Genomic DNA, 17,285 nt, shown 5'->3' with positions numbered 1-17,285 from the left:
CCCCATACCCCAAGGGAAACCTCACCCTTATCTGTGACACCCTTCAGGGCAAACCAGCTGGCCCCCACCCGTGCACCAGGCCTCTATCCTATCTAATAAAAGAGTAATATACAGATTGATCATCACTGCAACACACAATATAGCTGCCCCCATGTGGTCAAAGATCCTGCCCCCATGTGGACACAAGATGGCCACTACAAGATGGCCAGCAGGAGAGGGCAGTTGGGAGGCACCAGGCCTGCAAGGGAGGGCAGTTGTGAGGGACCAGGCTTGCAAGGGAGGGCAGTTGGAGGTGATCAACCCTGCAGGAGAGGGCAGTTAGGGGTGACCAGGCTGGCAGAGGAGGGAAGTTGGGGGCAAACAGGCTGGCAGGGGAGCAGTTAAGCATCAACCAGGCTGGCAGCAGAGTGGTTAGGGGGTGATCAGGCTGGCAGGCAGAAGTGGTTAGGGGCAATCAGGAAGGCAGGCAGGCAAGCAGTTGGGAGCCAGCAGTCCTGGATTGTGAGAGGGATGTCCGACTGCCCGTTTAGGCCCAATCCCACCAGGATCGGGCCTAAACGGACAGTCGGACATCCCTCCAGGAGTCCCAGATTGGAGAGGGTACAGACTGGGCTGAGGGACAACCCCCTGCCGTGCACGAATTTCGTGCACCGGGCTTCTAGTTATATATAAAATCTTTTTTCTTGAAATATTAATTTTTATTGCATGTAACATTATTATATTTAGAATAGTTTTTTCTTGAAATATTAATGTTTATTGCATGTAAAATTATTATACAAAAATAAAAAAAGGAGCCATCAGGTGATGATTGGGGGTGTGCCTCAGTTTGCTATACCTGTCTGGGAGGTATCTATGAAGGGCTCTGATAACCACATCTTTTAAAAAATATATATTTTATTGATTTTTTACAGAGAGGAAGGGAGAGGGATAGAGTGTTAGGAACATCAATCAGCTGCCTCCTGCACACCCCCTACTGGGGACGTGCTCGCAACAAAGGTACATGCCCTTGACCGGAATGGAACCTGGGACCCTTGAGTCTGCAAGCCGACGCTCTATCCACTGAGCCAAACCAGTTAGGGATGATAACGATTTCTTCATAAGACTTGATAGCATGTGTTTCTTTCCTTGGCATATCCGTAGGGTGCACCGATAGTATTGAGAAATTCCTCCCCACCCACTGCTGCATTCTAACCCAGGAATGGGTTTGTGCAGTCCTGCAGGAAGGCGTGGAAAGAGTGGGCCCTAAGAGGCTTTAAGTGCATGCCCCCTGCGAGCTCACCGGCCCGCCAGGGGGCAGCAGAGACCCGGGCGCCGCACAACCTGAGGGGACGGTGAGGGACTGGATGGAGCAATGAGTGACTAAGAATGTAAAGATCAGCGTCGCGCTTCCAGCTTGCTTTACGGCTTTCGGCAGATTGCTTTGCGGCTCTTCTCCCCTTCCTATTTGATTTACGGCTCCTCCTCCTGTTCTTCCTGGCCCCGCCCTGGCCTTGCTCTCGATAAGGACCTTCTTCCCAGAGTTCCCTTGCACTTCCTTCCCAGACTCCTCTGCGCGGCTCTATCTAAACTCCCTTCCCCCTTCATTTAGCTTAGACCGAGCTCCCTGCGTGCACCGCGCGCTGCTGAGGCGCGTAAGTGGGGAGGCGGACGCCCAGTGGGTGGTTCCGGCCAGGGTTGTGGAGCTGGGCGGCTCGAGTCCGAGCAGAGCGCAGGGATCGGGCTTGAGCGCGTCCTAAGCACAGTCATCCTGAGCCCAGAGGCCTGTAGTAACTTACAGTTGGGGTTCACGATCGTGTTTTCTGAGAGTTTGGTTAGGAGGCACAGGGGTTCAGGAAACTCGCACCAGCTCACGTGGCGCAAACCCCAGGACCCCACCCCGGCATGGTGGCAGCCTGCTGCTCGCGGCGGCCCTCCGGGTGCGGGCGAGCCGCCGGCTGCTGCTTGTGGACGGGGGAAGGCGGCTGAAGTTTGTGTCAATGGCCGAGCGGAGTTGGAAGCAGTGGCTGCAGTTTGGAAGGAATTTGACACTCAGTTTAGCCGCGAATTCAGCCTTTTAGACCTGTTGTTAAAAAATTGGACATACAATCCATATATGATTAAATTTATCCTTTTAAGGAGAACAACTCTGGTTTTTAGTATATTCACAAGGTGGCAAAACCACCATTGTAAAATTCCAGAACTCTTAAATCACCCTAAAAAGAAACCTGGAACTCATTAGTAGGCACTGCTCATTCTCCCCTACCCCAGCCTCACTAATCCTTTTGTCTCTGAATTTGCCAGTTCTAGATATTTCACAAAAGTGGAATCATGCAATCTTTGTGTCTTGTTTATCTCACTTAGCATAATGTTTCCAAGGGTCATCCATGTTGTAGCATGTGTCAGTACTTCACTTCTTTTTGTGGCTGGATAATATAAATAATAACATTCAGGTGTAGGGATATGCCACATTTTGTTTCTCCATTAGTTTTGGGACATTTGGGTCCCCCCCTCTCCCCGACTTGCAGGCTTCCTAGAGACCTAGACCTGTTAAGGTCTATTCCTCCGCAGAACTGTGTCTGAGGGGCAAACATTTTAAAACTAAATTGAACTCTGGGATGGGTCAGTATTTCAGGGACCTCAGTTTAGGGAAGTTTGTCTTTTTAAAGTCTTCTCGGTGAACAACATAAACTGATGAACAAAAATAGATCCAGAGACTAAAACACTGATCAGACCGCCCAACCTCAGAGAGACGGCGGGGGAGGGGGGTCAGAGATCCACCGGAGGACTTGTGTGCATGCGTATTAGCATAACCAATGGACACGGGCGGTGGGGCTTGTGCTGGGGGGCGGGGATGGCGGAGGGGGGGTCAATCGGGGAAAAAGGAGACATATGTAATACTTGAAACAACAACAATAATTAAAAAAAAAGTCTCGGTTCAGCACTGATTAATTGTAGTGGTAACTGGCAGAGAAATGTTTGTGTGCTGTGTAATGTATGCATGACTGTTATCTTGTGTATGAACGGTCTGGGTGTATTGGAGATGAGTATATGACAAAGTAACCGAGATAGCGGTGGGAGAATGGTTTTACCTTAAACAAACCCACAGTCGATCTTTTATATGTCAAATCTGTATTTATGAATTTATTTACTCGCTAAGCTTTTGAAATCCCAAATCCCTAATTGGTACTCATGGCACTTTTGCAGATGTGCAGAATTCCGAAAAGTTTGAGTTGCCCAATGCTCATGCTCTCAGTGGAGGTTAAACCAGGCGATGCTCTTTCAGTTCTCATACTGGAAATGAGAGTCCTTGTATATATAGTGTCAGGTTTTTGGGTATCTCCCCCCAACCCCCCCGCCCCCACAATGTAAAGGCCTCCAGGCGTATTGCTGAAGTATGTTGTTTATTCTTAAGTGAAGGAAGGCTGTGATGGGCCTTACAAAGTTTCTTTTAGATACTAGTAAACTGTTCAGCGTGAACAAGTCAATAATGTATATTAAATAAGCTGTCTTTAAACAGAAACACATTCTATTTAGAATGTAGTGAGATGACATTTTGAGATCTAGTTCCTTCTTTAAAAAAGTTTTTTTCTACTCTTAATTTTTTTTGTGTGTCACAAAAATTATAGCAGCATATATGTAAGTAAAAATAAAAGGGAAAAAACCCCTTGATATCCAATCCTGCAGTTCTTGATCCTCACCCATCACTGAGTCCTGTCAGTGTATTCAGAATATGTATTCTGCTTCCTGTAATACATATCCAGAGTCCCATCCTTTCTCTACTACATTTCTGTGATCCTGAATCTTTTATAATTTCCTTTCTGGACTGTTGTAACATAGACTCCTAACTGAACTCTCCCTCAATTACTCACTGTTGGCGAAGAGCTTTCTGAGACAATAAATGTCATCTTATTGTTTTCAACTTAAAATTTCCATTGCTTCCTCATGGTTTACAAAAAAAGGTCTGAACTTTTAAAGATGGCTTCTATTACCCTTCATGATTATGTCCTCTCCTGTCTTTAATAAAGATGAAACGAGCCCTAGCTGGTTTGGTTCAGTGGCTAGAGAGTCGGCCTGAGGACTGAAGGGTTTCAGGTTCCATTCCCGTCAAGGGCACATGCCCAGGTTGTGAGCTTGATCCCCAGTAGGGGTTGTGCAGGAAGCAGCCAATCAATGATTCTCTCAAATCATTGATGTTTCTATCTATCTCTCCCTCTTCCTTCTCTGAAATCAAATTTTTAAAAAATGAAAAGAGGTCAGACAGAAGGAAAATTTCCTTATATAATATGCTTTGTTCCCTCATTTTTTTTTGTGCCTCCCTCCACATGTAATTAGAAATGCTTTTAGATAATAAGGAAATGGATAAGAATAAAAATGTTTCCCAATCTTGTTTACCTTCTTAATATCTCTTAATCTATTCTATACTCACAGTCACTATCCTACTTTAAGTTCTTTCTCCTTTCCCCGACAAGTCTTTTTTTTGGTCATATGTTTTTATTTCTTTGGGAAAATACCTATCAGAAGAATTCTTGGGTTACGTGGCAGATGCATATTTAATTTCTAAAGAAATTATCAGGTTTATTTTAGAAATTATAAAATTATAAGTCTTCTAGAAAATATTGAAGACTATTTTCATGACTTGGGGGCGTGCAAAAGGTTTTCTTAGACAAGACTAAAAGCAATAACCACTTTTAAAAAGATCAATGGTATTACATTAAGATTGAAAAGGTCTCATCAAAGACAACTCTAAGAAGATGAATAGGCTAGCACTGACACCTTTCTGACAACGGGCTGATATCTAAGGTATATAAAGAACCATTAGGTTCAAGGCCTGAGACTAATGGTCTGTGGCCTGCTGCTTTACTCTCTGGATCTGTGGCTCCATCCTCAAGTTAGTCTCCCTTTTTCTATGAATGGTAGCATGTGTTTACAGCTCAGTAATTTTATCACCGTATTTCCTGCCAACAGTGGGTGAGAGTTCTAATTGCTTTACATCCTTGCCAACTTTGGGTGTTGTCAGTCTTTATTTTTAACCATTCTGTTGGGTATAGTGAGGTATGTCATTATATGCATTGGTACCTTTATTGAAATTCAGATGACTGTATAAATGGCAGTTGATTTCTGGACTCTTCTGTTCCATTGGTCAATCCTTATTGGTACCACACTGTTGTAATTAATGTAGAGTTATCATAAATCTTGAAGTCATGTAGTGCAGGTCAGCAACTTTGTTGTTGTTTTTTCAAGCTTGATTTGGTTAATTTAGATACTTTGCATTTTCCATATAAATATTAAAGTCATCAGTTTCTCCAAAAAAGACTGGTAGGCTTATGATTGGGATGGCATTGAATCTTTAGATCAATCTGAACAGAATTAACATCTAAACAGTATTGAGTCTTCAAATATATGAACACTAGAGGCCCAGTGCATGAAATTCATGAACTGGAGTGGGGGGGTCCCCTCAGCCCAGCCTGCGCCCTCTTGCAGTCCAGGATCCCTCTCGCAGTCCGGGACCCCTCGCTCCTTACTGCTCGCCTGCTCGCTGCTCCTTAGCGCTTCCATGGAGGCAGGAGAGGCTCCTGCCACCGCCACTGCGCTCGCCAGCGTGAGCCCGGCTTCTGGCTGAGCGGCACTCCCCCTGTGGGAGCACACTGACCACCAGGGGGCAGCTCCTGCATTGAGTGTCTGCCCCCCTGGTGGTCAGTGCGCATCAATTTTTCTCTTGAATTACAGGATCCTATATTTCCCCTCTTTCTCCCTTCACAGAAGTTTCAAAGGGCATCTCGCTTTCCTTTCAACCGCTTCTCCCCAGAAACATTGACTTTCCAATCGACCAAACGGTTGTTCCGCCGTTTGGTCGATTTACACATTAGGGTTTTATTATATAGGATGGCACATCCCCCTTTCTATTTAAGTCTTGTTAAATTTCTTTTAGACCTGGCTGGCATGGCTGGCTCAGTGGTTGAGCGTCAAACTATGAACCAAGAGGTCATGGTTCACCCTGACTGGTCTGGCTCAGTGGATAGAGCGTCGGTCTGCGGACTGAAGGGTCCCAGGTTCGATTCCGGTCAAGGGCATGCACTTTGGTTGTGGGCACATCCCCAGTAGGGGGTGTGCAGGAGGCAACTGATCGATGTTTCTCTCTCATCAATGTTTCTAACTCTCTATCCCTCTCCCTTCCTCTCTGTAAAAAATCAATAAAAAATATATGTTAAAAAAAAATAAAGAGGTCATGGTTTGATTCCCGGTCAGGTCACATGCCTGGGTTGCGGGCTTCATCCCCAATAGGGAGTGTGTAGGAGGCAGCTGATCAATGATTCTCTGTCATCATTGATGTTTCTATCTCTCTCCTTCTCCCTTCCTCTCTGATATAAAAAATATATATATTAAAATTTGTTCTTTTAGTACTGTTTTGTTTTCAGTGTAACAGTCTTACACATCTTTAAAGTTACTCAAAAGTGTTTTTTTTTTAAAAACTTGTAAATGGAGCTATCATTTGTATTATTACTATGTATGCAGTGTGCCATTTTTCTCTGACTGCTTTCAAGATTTTCTCTTTATTTTTGGTTTTTAGCAGTTTGCCTATGATGTATTTAGGTGTGGTTTTCTTTGTATTTATCCTCCTTTGAGGTTTGCTGAGCTTCATAAATGCATACATTTATGCCTCTCACCCAACTTGGGAAATTTCAGGCCATTATTTTCTGAAATATTTTTCCCATTCTCTTGAACTCTTCTTTTGGGACCTCAGTTGTATGCATGCTAGCCATTTTGATATTATTCCACAGAACCCTGAAGCTCTTTCATTATTTTCAGTCTTCAAGTTCACTGACTCTTTTTTTATCTCTAATTTTGCATTTTGTGAACAGGATTGACAGCTGGGATGATTTATGAGATTCCTGGTTCAAAGGTAGTTCCTATTGGTTTGTAAGTACTCTTGGCCTTTTTATTAGAAGGCTTTTGTGGGGGAGATGTCCTTTGACTTTAAATTTTTCTCTTGAATTACAGGATCCTATATTTCCCCTCTTTCTCCCTTCACAGAAGTTTCAAAGGGCATCTCGCTTTCCTTTCAACCGCTTCTCCCCAGAAACATTGACTTTCCAAGACTGCCTCAATGAATTCTAGACTACACTGGTCTACCAGAACACTTAGTCAGTATCTTTATACTTAAGTATGGGTTTTCTTTCTCCAGGAATGATTTTAGTTCCACTTAGGCTCTTCATCATCCTCTTCTCTCTTCTATGCATTTCCTTTCCCATTTGGGGCCCACCTTGCTCTCCTTAAAGAGTTTGGATGAGACTTTGAGAAATATCTCCACCAGAAATTAATGTTTACTCTTTCTACTTCCAGGCTAGTTGAGCTAATAGTATTTTCAGTCTTCTAATTATGTTAGAAGATACAGGATATTTGTGGTTTTTTTTGTTTGTTTTTTAATCAGGAGATTCTTTTTTCTTTTCTTTAAAAGTATATATTTTTATTGATTTTTTTGTTCAGGGAGAGAGAAAGAGAAACATCTATGTGATTGGCTGCCTCCCAGGTCCCCTACCAGGGATCAAGCATGGAAATTGAACCAGCATCTCTTGGTGCATGGGACAGTGCCCAACCAACTGAGCCATGCCGACCAGGGCTTTTTAAAAAATATATATTTTTTTATTGATTTCAGAGAGAAGAAGGGAGAGAAATATAGAAACATCAGTGTTGAGAGAGAATCATTGATCGGCTGCCTCCTGCACACCACCTACTGGGGATGGAGCTTGTAACCCGGGCATGTGCCCTGACCCGGAATCCAACCGTGACCTCCTGGTTCATGGGTTGATGCTCAATCACTGAGCCACACCAGCTAGACTACTTGTGGTTTTATTTGTTCTTCTTGTAAATCTGTATAGTTTTTGGAGGATGTATTGGGATATTTGGATTTATGTAGCTGTCATAACCTTGACTATTAGGAAGTCTTTCCTAACATTTTTAAAAATTTGAAGCCTTCAGGAAAGTTACACAGTGAATACCTGCATACACTAGATTCATAAGTTTGTTACTTTGCTTTAACCTTTCTCCTTCTCTTCCCTCGTTTGCACACACACAGTAACATTTTATTAGTTGAATGATTTGAACGTTACAGAAAACATGCCAATGTACTCTAATATTTTATCATATATCTCCTACATAACCATGATATAATTATCACACTTAGTAGGTTTAACAATGATAAAAGACCAGCATCTAATATGCAGTCCATCATCAGACTTTCCCTTTGTTCCAGTATTGTCCTTCATAGCTTTTTTTTTTCCTGACCTAAAATCCTATCAAGGATCACACAGTGCATTTTAGTTGTCATGTCTCTTTAGTCTTCTTTAATCTAGAAGACTTTACTAGACTTTTTGTTTTACTTGGTTTTGTCTTTTTGACATTTTTGAAGAGTCCAACCCTTGTAGATTTGAATTTGTCTGATCATTTACTTATGATCAAGTCAGGAGTAGATTGGTAGAACACTACCAAAATGATGTTGTGACTTTCTCAGTGCTTCCTTCAGAAAGCACATGGTGCTATTATTGGTGACATTATGTTTAATTACTTGATTAAGGTGGTTATTTGCCAGATTTCTCCATTGTTAATCTATCTTTTGCCACCCACCTCCCCAGTCCCCACATTTTCCCTTCAAGTGAAGATAGTTTATTTGGGAGATGACCCCAGGGCATACTGGTAGAGGAGAGGAGAAGTGAGGTGGGAAAGAAAAGTCATTAAACAAAAGTACTTGTCAAGCCAGTTACCACTGGTGGGCAACCAAGCCTGATTTCACTGGGGACCTCTGGAGCCAGCACGGAACTGTGCTCAGTGTTATTTCATGGATTGGGTAAGAATTCCAGGGTCTTTACACACTAACTCCTGTCAGTCATTGTTTTAGGTTGCTCCCAGGGGCATAAATTCTCTGGTGCTTCCAGCTTACCATTAACAGATGCAAAATGGGCCCTGGATGCCAAAGGAAGCCTTCAGATAAAGAGATGCACATGTTGGCATTTGGAAGTTAGATGAGGGTGCACTAGTGTGGTAGGAGCTGAGGGATAATTGGCGGAGCATTCATAGTGTCTGCTATACCTGTGTACTCCAGAACCTGGAGCTTGAGGCAAAAGCTCATATGCCATTATGTTTTCAGGAAGTGCAATTTCAGAAAGCAGAAGTGAGGGGAAGGGGGATTGAGGGGAGATGAAAGATTACTAGTAAATCAGTTCAAGGGTACATCTCCAAGCTGGCCACCCCTTTGTAATAAGTAAACTGGTTGCTTGATTTCCTAAAGCTATCTTCCAGGAGGATGGCTAAAGTACTGCATCCCAGGACAATCCACTCGAAGGAAGGAGAAGATGTGCCTCTCAGCTTCTGTATCTCACTGGTAAAAGCTTTGCCTCATGGTATATTTACTTCCCCAAATTTTCAGATTGTGCATGTGTGGGCATCAAGAGGGTCCCACAGGTTCTCACACCTCAAAGTCAAGAGGGAAACCAAGGGTGGGGGTGAGAAGCATCCAGCATGCGCAAGAGGGACCATTGGTTATCCCTGTGTGCAGTTGGTTAGAATCAACGCATACTTGGTTTGCCTAATTAGCTGGGATGAAAAAAGTAATCAGGGACCTCAGACATGCAAAGCCGAGAAGACTTGAGGTGCTGCTACATAAAATATGCCTGATACATTTGGATTCTACTTTTGTTTAACAAATATACACATACATGCACATAAAACACATACACAAACACAGTCACTTATAAAAAAGACAACAGCTATCTCTTGCTGGTGAGGGTCTAGCCAAATTTTACTTCCACCCATGTTTTTTGATATATGATTAAAGCTTATTACCCTAGTCAGTTTGGCTCAGTGGATAGAGTGTTGGCCTGCCGACTGAAGGGTCCCAGGTTCGATTCTGGCCAAGGGTTCATACTTCAATTGCAGGCTGGATTCCCGTCCCTGGTTGGGGTGGGTGTGGGAGGCAACCAATCGATGTGTCTCTCTCACATCAATGTTTCTTTCTCCACTATAAAAAAGTCAATGGAAAAATATCCTCGAGTGAGGATTAACAACAACAACAAGATATTTTAATTATTTTAAATCCTCACCTGAGGATATGTTTTTATTGATTTTTTTTTTTTTTTTTTTAGAGAGAGAAGGGAGAGGGAGAGAGAGAGAGAGACATCGATGTGAGAGAGAAATATTGATTGGTTGCCTACTGTACTCACCTGACCAGGGTTCGAACTGCAACCTGGGTATGTACCCAAACCAGAAATTGAACCCACAACCTTTAGGTGTATGGACAGTTCTCCAACCAACTGAGCCACCTGGCCAGGGCAAGATGTTTTAATTTTATAATAGAATAGTTGTAAACAGTTTAGAATGGAAGGCAGAGCAGTAAGCTTTATTTCAAAGCAGAAACTAGAAGAAAAAAGTGATTCCATGTTTTATGGGGAGAGATAAGGTTTGTTCTTTTCTTCAACAAAAGGTTGAATATTTTATGATAGTGTTTAGAAAAGTAGCATCAAGCTCTTTTTTAAATGTGAGAAGTGTAATTCTTGCCTTATAAAATTAGTTTCTAAAGAATTAAAAAATATACTTGGTCTGTTATCCTACATTATGTATTTCACTCCTTCCCTCATCTATTCATTTAATTACTAACCAAACACTTCGTTCCTGATCCCTTACTATACATAAGGTACTGTGCTGGTCACTTGGGGGTGTCAAAATGAATCAGGAGGAATCCCCCACCTTCTAGGATCTCATATTGGAGTGGGGGAAATGGCTGTGGCAGAGGCAGTACTCACAAACTATTCAAATGCTTTCTTATGTTTCCCAGCCTCCATTGCAATTAAGTTGGGGCCATGTGACAAGTTCTGTTCACTTCTGCCCTAAGGCAGTTGTGACCTGGTGTGACTCCTTCAACTCTACTGCTGCCACTATGACCTTAGAGGTCACATGTGCTACATGACACAGCTACAAGATGGGCACGGCCACCAGACTGCGTTAGATCTTGTATGGGATGAGATATAAACCTTTATTATGTTAAGCTATTTTTTTAGTGGTAAAATACACATAACATAAAATTTATTTAACCATTTTAAGCATGCAATTCATTGGCATTAAGTCCATTCAGTCAGGTGCTCATTTGAGACTTTATGAATATCCCGTTCCCCCACAACTTTTAGCATCTAATGATGAGCCTTGCTGGATGCTGCTATTACCACATCATTTTAAAATGGCAAATTTATGAAGTTTATCTTATTTTATTTATTTTTTTTTAAAATATATTTTATTGATATTTTACAGAGAGAAAGGGAGAGGGATAGAGAGTTAGAAACATCGATGAGAGAGAAACATCGATCAGCTGCCTCCTGCACACCCCCCACTGGGGATGTGCCTGCAACCAAGGTACATGCCCTTACCCGGAATCGAACCCGGGACCCCTCAGTCCGCAGGCCGACGCTCTATCCACTGAGCCAAACCGGTTTCGGCTATCTTATTAATATTCTCTTTTACAAGTGAAGAAGTTTGGGCACAGGGAGGCTAAGTAGTTATCCAATTTAAGTAACTTACCTGATGGAGCTGGATTTGAACCACATCTGACTGTAATGTTCAATACATGCTTTATAGCAGGATTTGGCACACTGTGGCACCTCTTCTTTTTACTTATTTTTTATTTTTGTTAATCCTCACCTGGGATATTTTTTTCCATTGATTTTTAGAGAGCTTGGAAGAAAGGGAAGAGAAGAGCGAGGCAGGGAGAGAGAGAAAATGAAACATCAATGTGAGAGAGACACATCAATTGGTTGCCTCCTGGCATGCACCTCCGACCTGACCAGGGAAGGAACCTGCAACCCAGGTACATGCCCTTGATTGGAATCACCTGAGACCCTTCTGGTGCACAGGCAGATGCTCTAACCATTGTACACACCGGCCAGGGCTGCCACCTCTAATATATATATATATATATATATATTTTTATTAATTTCAGAGAGGACGAGGGGCGGGGGTGGGGGGGAGAGATAGAAACATCAATGATGAGAGAAAATCATTAATTAGCTGCGTCTTGCACGCTCCACACAGGATCAAGCCCGCAACCCAGGCATGTGCCCTTGACCAGAATCGAACCCATGACCCTTCAGTCCACAGGCTGACGCTCAATCCACTGAGCCATACCAGCTGGGGCTGTCACCTGTTTTTGTAATAGAACTTTGAGACACAACCATACCCAATCATTTACATACTAGAGGCCCACTGCACGAAATTCACGTGTGAGTACGGTCCCGAGGCCTAGCCTGCAATCAGGGCCATCTTCCCCGGCTGCCTGCAGCTGGCCCCGCCACCCGCCGCCACCCATCCCGGTTCCCCATTCGCCATTGGGTGACTGGAGCCTGACGGCCAGGAGAGGGACTGAAACTCAGCCGTTCCCGCCCACTTGCCGGCCCCACCCCCACCGCGGGTCGCTCTCTGTGCGGGGCGACTGGTGGGGCAGGGGCTTTGGCCTGGTGCCACCTGCACCCCCTGCCACCCACCCTCGTTCCCTGTTGGCCATTGGGCGATAGGAGCCTGCCGGCCGGGGGAACCAAGAGGTGGTCAGTGCACCTCATAGTGACTGGTCGAGCAGTCGTTCTGCTGTTATGGTCTCTGGACTTTTATTATATAGGATTGTTTATGGCTGCTTTCATGTTAAAATGCCAAAGTTGAGTAGTTGTGACAGAGACCAGATAGCCTGCAATACCTAAAATATTTACTGTTTGGCTCTTTACAGAAAAAGTTTGCTGACTATTGCTTTATAGAATAGGTATTTACGTTTAAAATTTTTGTTTTTATTAAAATAATACATGCACATGTTTGAAAATCCAATAGTGCTAAAGCTTTATTTTGTAAAAGGAGATTCCTGCTGTACTCTTCCCCTTCCCATTGCCACTCCTTAGACAGACATGTTACCTTCTTTTAACTATCTTCTGGCCTTTACAGTTACAGTCTAAATAATTATTCCACTATTTCTTGATCTATCAATTTTAGATCCTAATTATTAACTAACCTAGGTTAGCCCACTACCTTACTTTTTAGTGCTGTACTATCAAATTTATCATTCTTAGCTGAAATATAATCTTTTATGATCATTTACTTTTCTGCATTTTCCTCAGAAAATTAACAGGAATTTAGCAATAACTAACATTTATTTAGTACTTCATGTGTGCCAGGTACTATTCTAATTCAGTTTCATGCAATAAATAAAAATTAAATGAATATTTACCATTATTGTCTTTATATTCTACATGAGAAAACAATATTTAGAGAGATTATGTGATTCTCTCCCCCCCCCCCCCCGCCCCTTGGTCAAGCACCTAGTGGGTGATAGAGCCAGAAACTGACATTTAGAACTTGAGCTCTTAACATTATATTATAACTAGTGTCCTGGTGCACGGATTTGTGCACATTGAAAGGAAATTAATAAGAAGAAATATTTTAATATCGCTGTTTGCCCTTTCTCTATAATAGAAGTGTCAACCAAATTCACAATGACAAATCGAAACACACTTGTGCGATTGGCGCCAGCGAGAGCTTTATATGTATCGTGCATGGGCGAGTCAACTTAGCCTTTTATAGATATAGAATAAACTTGCTTAATTAGACCCGCTTTCTGACTTAGCTAAACTTTTTCCAGCCCAGTGAAGCACCCCAACTTCTCTTTCAGGTAATTGTCAGCAACACAGCAGTAAATATCAACACAGAGCAGATTATTATTGTAGATCATGCAGGGAGAACAAAGGGTAAAATATTTAACTGTAGCAGTGTTTGACTATATCCTGTGCAGTGAGAAAACCTGAAGTCATTTTCAAGTTCCACCATTTCTTCTTTTCAGTCAGGTCAAGTTTCCAAACATTCTAAATTTCCATTTTCTGGCTGATGAAAAGAAAGTAGGATTCTACCAAGTCTCCTATCTACCTACTCCAGGACTTCTGTGAGGATCAAATGAGATGAGGCATGTGAAAATGCTTCACAAACATTTGGTTAAACTGTAAAATGTTTGCACCTGGCTATAAAGCAAGTCGGGTTCCTGGGCTGAAGAAACTCCAAGGAGGCTAGTTGCTAGGAAGAGGAAGCCGGGTGTTGCTACGTGACATTGCCTGGCGCTCACAGCAACCATTTCTGGGCTGGGCTGTGGGCTGCATTTTGCGCCATGGGGTCTTGCAGCATTGGCTGTGATTTGGTGGGGTGTCACTCTGGGTGGTGGTGGGACCTGTGTCCCACTTGGGGGAAGCTGAGTGTTGGTTGTCGGTGCCAGGTCCGTGGTGCCATTTATTTTTAAACGGCCAGTGCATGTTATGGCAGCTCCTGCATTGAGCACCTGCCCCCTGGTGGTCAGTGCGCATCATAGCTACCGGTCAGACGGATGGACACTTAGGCTTTTCTATATATAGATGCCATGTGGAGAATCATACTTGTTGACATTCATAGATTTGTAGTTCTATTAGCAAATGTGAAGATTTATATAAATTTTCTGAGGCATCAACTTTGATTTTGATGTGAGACAGATGTAGGAGTAGTCAGATAAGTGGGTTAGCCAGTTAGTTGCAGGTGCTTTTCTGAGGGTAATTCTGTTTTCTAATGGATTATAAATTTGCATAGCCTCAGTCTAATGCACTGGCTCTCAAACTTGAGCTTGCATCAAAATCATTAGGTAGGCTTGGTAAAGCACTAATTCCTGGGCCTCATGTCTAGTTTCTGATTTAGTGGGTCTGGGGTGGACTTGAGATTTCACATTTCTAACAAGTTTCAGGTGAAGCTGATGCTGAAGGGACCAAACCGGGCTAATGCTCCAGGAGTCTCTGTGTTACCTTCTCCGTGTTACATGTTTCCTGTCTATTAGTCTTCTCCCACTAGCTAGCTTGTTAGCTCTTGGCAGACAGTTCAGTTACTGTGTCTTAGCATTTCATTGACCGTACAGAGGCCAGGATCATATTGCACATGTGGTAGGTAGTAATAAGTTGATTGCTCTCCCTTCGAGTGTTTTTGTAATTTTGACTTTTCATCTATAAACATTATAAAATGTAATTATGATACATTCTCATTATAAAAATAATCTTTAGTAGCACTGTCATCCTAGCAAAAACTTTAGCAGAAAGCAGAAGCAGCCCTAAAGGATAATCAGGAGCTATGGGACTGTAGCTAAGCACCAAGGAATTTAATCCTTGATTGGGGCAGTATTTAGAAGTATGTAAATAAAGTGACTTGTAAAATCTTACCTGTGGATGTTTTATCCGATTTTTTAGTTGTGGCTCTTGCCTTTTGACTTCAGCATTTTTTGAGATCCTTTTTTAATCTTCTGTTTATATAGAGGTCAACCAGAATCCACATGTCTGGGACTGAGGAAGCAATTCTTGGAGGAGGTGACAGTCATCCCTCTTCTGCTGGTGGCAACTCTGTATTATGCTTTGGACAGGTAACGGTTTGGGTTTTTCACACTTGCCAAGAATGAGGTTAAGTGAAAAAGGTATGAGGAAGCAATTTGTAAAGCACCATCATGTACACATGTGTAAGCTGTTTATTGCTATTAGTTTTTCCTTTAGATGCATTATTTGGGAGCCTTTGATGAATGCAGGGCATTTTGGAACTTTAGCATCAAAATACTAACAGTACTGGGGATTACGTTTAGCTTTAAATTTTATTTAGTTTTTGGATAGATTATATATGCATGTGACACAACATTCAAAATGAAACAAAGATGATATGTGAACAGTTTACTATTTCCCTATCATTCTGCCCACCTTCACCAGTTCTTTTTATGGAGGCAGCCAGAATTTCAGGTGTCATTCTATGTAGAGATATCCTGTGCATATGAAAGAGATTCTTGCTTTGTCCACCCAAATTCTGTCTTTCTCTACCAGAGATCTGTTTGTGAGTATTTATTTCATCTAAATGGGGCAAGGGGGGAACAACCAAGGGGATAAAAATCCAAACAAGTAGTAGTATATTTATCTGTGTAGGATGGGAAATTGTTCAATTGAAGAAGAGGTACACAACTTTGGAGAAGAAAATGGAATAAAGACTCCCTGTCATGTTTTCTCTGCTCTCCTCCTTTGCCTGCAGACTCAGAAGTGGGAATTTTTAGTTTTCCAATTCTGGCTTGAGAAAGTTTTGTAGGGATGGTAGTAACATCTAAGGCAGTGGTTCTCAAAATGTGTTTCAGTGACCCCTAGGGATCTCTGAGACCTTTTCAAAGTCCATAAGATAAAAATTATTTTCATAATATTAAAATACTAATTGCTTTTTTCAGTCTCATTCTCTCATGAATGAACAGTGGAGTTTTCCAGAGACTGCATAGTATGTAGTGGTATCATTGCTCTGATAGCTAGGGGAATCTGTGTCTTAAAAGTGTCTCAGTTTTAATTCCTAATATTGATAGATATAGCCCACATAAACAAAAGCTCTTAGGGTCCACAGTACTTTTTAGGAGTGTGAAAGAGTGTGGAGACCAAAAAGTTGGAGACTTGCTGATGTAAAGAATGCTGGAAATGTGACTTTAATTTTCTTTCTGGATTGTAGTACCAGTACACAGCAGAGGAGTACCACGCTATCCAGAGTGCTCTGAGGCAGAGGCTGGGCCCAGAATACATAAGTAGCCGCATGGCTGGGGGAGGCCAGAAGGTAGGAGAGTTTATATACCTGAATAGTGGGTACCCCTAGGGCTGACTTCTCAGATGATCTTGCCAACTCCCTCTTTGGGTTCTCATGGATTCAGAAAGTCTCTTGTTCACTGTTATTGATGTTTCCTACTGTCTTTGGGAAGAGATGGCTTCTAGACTTCATTGTCACCAGAAGTGACCCAAGCGTTGTCTTGAGACTTTTATACCTGGCATTATAGGATTTTTACGTAATCCTTTAAAAATGTGTCTCTTACCATTTGTTTCTCATTTTAAGTTTTGTGTATGTTTTTGGTCATCTGTAATATATGTCAACCTGAAATATGTACTTTTTTGAAAACTGAGTTTTGGAAACTGCTAGGCAAGTGGATATCTTTACCCTTGAGTCTAATCCCTTCTAACTGGCTCCTTCAGGAAGGACCTTTGCAAATAAGTTCACTGAGAACTTTCCTGGAATGTTTAAGGGCAGTTTTCCCAAAAACCTGGTATGGAATAAATGAAGTAAATTTTGATCTACATATAAGAATGGTAAGAAATTTTAACAAGCTATTTTTTCTTTAATTTTTTCCCAGGTGTGTTACATCGAAGGTCACAGGGTCATTAATCTGGCCAATGAGATGTTTGGTTACAATGGCTGGGCACACTCTATCACACAGCAGAATGTGG

General features: G+C 42.3%; 1 protein-coding gene across 2 annotated transcripts in view; it reads left to right on the top strand.

Moving 5' to 3' along the window:
* The first annotated feature begins 1,612 nt into the window (after window positions 1–1,612).
* Window positions 1,613–17,285, top strand: part of RAD52 (RAD52 homolog, DNA repair protein) — a 50,633-nt gene continuing 34,960 nt past the window's right edge. Inside the window, exons 1-5 of one of the 2 annotated variants that reach the window (XM_079773954.1) lie at window positions 6,840–6,897; window positions 9,263–9,355; window positions 15,314–15,418; window positions 16,522–16,623; window positions 17,192–17,285. In XM_079773954.1, the coding sequence (XP_079630080.1) occupies window positions 9,278–9,355; window positions 15,314–15,418; window positions 16,522–16,623; window positions 17,192–17,285 (379 nt within the window). In that variant the 5' untranslated portion in view covers window positions 6,840–6,897; window positions 9,263–9,277. Of the gene's footprint in view, window positions 1,632–6,839; window positions 6,898–9,262; window positions 9,356–15,313; window positions 15,419–16,521; window positions 16,624–17,191 lie in introns of those variants that run through there. The other variant, XM_079773955.1, reaches the window with a different exon arrangement.

This window comes from Cnephaeus nilssonii (assembly GCF_951640355.1).
Source record: "Cnephaeus nilssonii genome assembly, chromosome: 6".
Classification (NCBI taxonomy): domain Eukaryota; kingdom Metazoa; phylum Chordata; class Mammalia; order Chiroptera; family Vespertilionidae; genus Cnephaeus; species Cnephaeus nilssonii.
This window is presented reverse-complemented; position numbering and strand designations above follow the sequence as displayed.